A 5,000-nucleotide genomic window follows, 5' to 3' on the forward strand; every position below is an offset into this window, starting at 1 on the left:
CGTTTTTTTTTTTTTTTTTTTTTTACTGACGTTGAATAACACGTGTTAGACCACCCCTACCACCATCACCACCACTATCAACACCTCCAGCGTCACCATAGGCAGCTCTTCCACCATCATTGACACCACCACAATCACACTCTCACCACCGTACCCCATCATCACCGCCACTGCCACCGCCCCATTTCCACAACCAAAACCCCTTACCATCTAATCACCACCACCTTCCCCAACATCACATCTCCACAACCCATCACCATCAGCCCTCCTGTACTGTCATTACCCTCATATCCAAAGCTCATTATTATTCCGGGCCTCCAACCCCTTCTCCCGTTCTCATCAGCACCATCATAAGCCTTTCACCAGCACTACTTCATGCACCCTCCCCACTTCCAGTATCACCTCATCCGCCCTCCCCTTCAGCCCTATGCAAACCCTTCCCTTTCACCACTACACCCAGCCCTCCTCTTCGTCCCCCAAACCTACTTTTCCCTATTCACACTTACATCCACTCACTCCTCCACACACTCCATCACCACTATTCACCCTTACACCTATCCTACTTCATTATCACCGCACCTCCCCCTCTCCTTTCACTCCGGCAACCACTCCTCCCATTCAACCCACACCTCTCCCCTTCACCCACACACCCACCCCTCCAGTAATCCCCACACCCACCCCTCCTCCTCACTGCCTCAAAAACACTTCCCTCTACACCCTTCCACCCATTCCTCACCCCCGCACTTACAGTGACCCCTCCCCTTCATCCCCACACCCTCTCCTTCCACCCCTTCCACTACCCCATTAGCACACCGGACCTATAATAACATCACAGCAACTGCCTCATGAACGCAGTCCTGACTCATCAACTAATTGGTTAAATTCTGATTTATAGACCGTCCTGGCCAAATGAACGACGTCCCCCATAACTCTTTAGGAATGAAAATAATTAAATCAATTATCGGTCTCTAATTGTCCCTCTCAGAAGTCTAATGGATCGAATTTATATCTGATTTGAGCTTAATCATTTCAGCATGTGTGAAGCTAATGGTTTTCCCCTATACACGGAATGGGATTGTGGATGTAGGCAATTTCCAGCACTCGTGATGTCAACATTGGCATTGTTTTAGCAATGGCTTCATGATTTGATGATGTGAAGTGTGTTTAGCTCTAATAATAATGATATGCATCCTATGGAATATATCAAACCAGTTAAATTACAAATGAATCTATTTACTAATAATGTTTTTATAAGTGAATATCAATAATGATGAACATAAATAGAAATGGGTAATGATTATGAACGAGAAAATGAATGCTAACATAAACTATATTCAGAATAACGTAAAAAGAAGAATAAAGGCAATTAAGTAATATGGATATCATACAATCAGCATTAATAAATTGCCAGATGTTACAGTCAACGACTTGTCTGGATGGCAATCTGACCCGTTCTTTTTTCAGCGAAAAAAAGGTTTTCGTGCCTCTCTGTTTGACTCTTTGGTTCTTTAATTTTGCACTCATCCATTAATAAAATCATTATTATTTGTTCCGAGGCGCTGCTCTGAAGGAGTGTTAACGTGTTCACTTCGTCGAAATATTTAAAACTTCACCAGTAATACTCCTGACCTATTGTAAAGGGTCCCAAGTCACACTCAACACGGTCGTTATCGAGAGCTATGATGATGCCAAAGTATAACAGTTATGGAAATGGTTACGATAATGCTATGCAAAAGCACAGGCAATGCAGGTCGTTTTTATTATAATCTTGAATACGATTGAACCAAGGGAAATCATTTGTCCCAATACTTCATTATTTCCTTAATTTACTTCATGAAATGAAATGAAATGCAATTTCCAAACCCTACTAGTGCGCTAAATTCAATCAACATCTAAATATAAAAGTGTAAAAATAAATAGCCTTCATATAGGCCTGTATGCATCATTTGGTTTCACCGTTTTGTGTTACAATTCATGCATGTACCCATTTTCTGTCGGTACTATCTCCAAGTTTACGAGCAAAAACTCACTCCATCACGCCTTGCCATAGTGCTCAATAGTTATCTAACGCAGAACGTGCTTTCTTAACACACTCCGCGCTCCGTTAATGAGGCGAAGGTACAGCTCTGTAGCGCATTTGCTTCCCGCAAGCACCTTAGCCTGAATGTAAGGCAGACTGATCTAGTAGTCCAAGTAAAACGAAACAAGTTTAACACATGTTGACGTATGTTACCTCTGGCATCATAAAAGCCTCCTTAATTGGCGATACTTTTTAGTGTGTGTGTTTTTTGTTTGTTTGTTTGTTTTTCATGGATTTTTGAACTCGGAAATAACTGCAAAGCTTAGAACGTTTTTAGGGGAGCAGCAAACTTCCGTCGACATGGTTTAGTATTGTAAATGGCTTTCGGAGTCCCAGCTGTGTAAGGCTCGGGTTGTTTGATGCCCCGCTTGGCTGTGATACGCGGGTTGAATACATACTGCAAAATGTGCTTCTTTCTTCCTTAACCAAGGTTTTTACCATTGTTTTTACTTTTTTCATCTTTTATTTACTTTTTCATTGTTATTATTTATTTTTAATTTCTTTCTATAATGTATTATCTTCTTTTCTGAATATTGGAGATTATTTGATTTTCTTTTTAAGAATCTTTCTTGTCTATTTTTACAATCATTATTTATTTATATCTACGTGTCATTATTCTTTATTTTTTCTACTTTATTCTTTGTCTATGCTTCTTTCTTCTTTGTTTTTTTTCTTCTTTTTCTACTCCCCTTTCTTTGCTCGAGGGTACATACATTTTTCATCGGTGTTATTAGTTGTTGCCCCCTCGTGTGTTTTCCTTCCGTGCTCTAACAGGTTCTAGAGGGTTTAACCTTACCATGCAGATTTGCGGTGTCAGAACTGCAGCTCATATTTTTAGCTTGCGTTTAACAGAGTGTACAACTCCAGAATTACGAGTTCATGTATTTGCCTACCTTGTGTGTTATCTTTATTGAAAAATACTCTTGGTTAGATAATAAGATAACAGATGTGTAAAGGAACTAGAGGCCGGGGGCAATGTTGTAAAATTTAGAGAATTGTGGTTCTTAATGTTAAGAAATGTTGTATGAATATTTTAGCAATGTAAAATGTAGAGGGAAAAGTAATTATGCTGATCTAACGTAAAAACGTTTCCACAGGCTCGATATATTAAGGATTATTATGTGGTACATATCGTTTCATCAAAAACCTTCTGGTAAAATACACAACCTGGTTTACACCAACTTGTACTTCCCCTTATCCTTCACACAGTCACTCTTATACCACCTCGTAAGGAATAATAGAAATGCGTTGTACTAACTTACACTCTCCATTTTCTCTCCCACAGCGGCATTCCTCCTATGCTGGGTGCCGTTCTTCACCTGCAACATCCTAGACGCCATAAGCAAGAAGACCGAAAATACCAATCTACAACCAGGCATGACGGCCTTTGTGCTCACCACCTGGATTGGCTACATGAACTCCTTTCTCAACCCTGTAATCTACACCATATTCAACCCAGAATTCAGAAAAGCCTTTAAGAAGATTTTAGTGTGTCAGAGCTAGCTGTGTGGTGGGCGCGTCTTAGGGCTCTGCAGGGTGCCACGTGAGGGTTGTCGTTACAATTACATTATAATTTTGTATTAAGCTTTGCTATATTGATTAGGTTTAGTAAGCAGACTTTTTTACACTGAAGAAAGGACCATATTATTGTGTTAAGGAATGTATATGTCAATGTCAACGCTTCGTTTATGTAAGCAAATTGTTCTTAGGCAGTGTACTGTTTAGTGTGTATTATTAAATGAAGAGAAATAATTTCTGCTACAAAGGGAATTCATCATTCATGAACCAGACATTAGATAAAAAAAGAATATATCAGTATTACAGCATCTAATTTCTTTCATATGATGAATTCAGTTATCAAATATTTAAGTACAACTCCCCTGACTTTTGTGATTTGTATATCAAATGCATACAGTTTCCCTGTGCTTTCACCGTCGAGATATTATTTTCAAAGCAGTTTATGATATCTTACCTTGAAGTTTCCTAATAAGTAAAGTGAAGTGCACTCGTAATGAAACATAAGAACAACAGAAACCGGGTGTGTCCGTGGAAGGTAAGTGCTCCGCCTTGATCATTTACAAATCATTCCTGTTTCTTATCTAACGTCTGCAAAGAAACCTTAAATAACCTTCAAAGGACCTTTGTCCACTATCTGCTAAACACATTGCTATAAAAATCTTGTTGGATTAATTTGCATATCACACAAGAGAATCAGCGGGAAGAGCGCCAATATCAAAGTGATTAACACGCAAATAAAAATTTTGTTCGAAAGGATCCCACGTAACCATACAGAGGATGTGAGCGCCTTTGTGTGCGCAGATACTTTAATCATCTAGAATATGTGCAGAGTACAAACAGTCTCTATCTCTCTTGCACACACATTGAAAGACATAAGTAAACACACATTCAAGCATGTTTACATACACGAAACACACACAAATATGTGTGTGCATGTACACACACACACATGAATATATATAATATATAATATTTATATAAATATATATATATATATATATATATATATATATATATATATATATATATATATATATATATATATATATATATATATATATATATATATGTATATATATATATATATATATATATATATATATATATATATATATATATATATATATATATATATATATATATATATATATATATATATATATATATATATATATATATATATATATATATATATATATATATATATTCATTACATAAATCCCAGAAGTCTGTTCTATTATTCATTTTGAGGTAAAATTACACAATTTTTCCTATTCATTTCCCCCCAAAATATACTTAGATGGAAATTTGGAATGCGTAAATAACACCATTGATGTTCAGTACAGTATATCTATATCTATACCTATCTATATATCTACACACACACATGTTTGCGCGTGTG

The 5,000-nt window shown here is 37.0% G+C and overlaps 1 protein-coding gene across 1 annotated transcript in view; it reads left to right on the plus strand.

The window, feature by feature from the left end:
* LOC113817292 (dopamine D2-like receptor) overlaps nucleotides 1-4,535 on the plus strand; it is a 460,012-nt gene extending 455,477 nt beyond the window's left edge. Inside the window, exon 8 of the mRNA XM_070131267.1 lies at nucleotides 3,366-4,535. Coding sequence (XP_069987368.1) covers nucleotides 3,366-3,583 — 218 coding nt within the window. The 3' untranslated portion in view covers nucleotides 3,584-4,535. The remainder of the gene's footprint in view (nucleotides 1-3,365) is intronic.
* Nucleotides 4,536-5,000: the final 465 nt, after the last annotated feature.

Source organism: Penaeus vannamei, chromosome 16 (genome assembly GCF_042767895.1).
Source record: "Penaeus vannamei isolate JL-2024 chromosome 16, ASM4276789v1, whole genome shotgun sequence".
Taxonomy (NCBI): domain Eukaryota; kingdom Metazoa; phylum Arthropoda; class Malacostraca; order Decapoda; family Penaeidae; genus Penaeus; species Penaeus vannamei.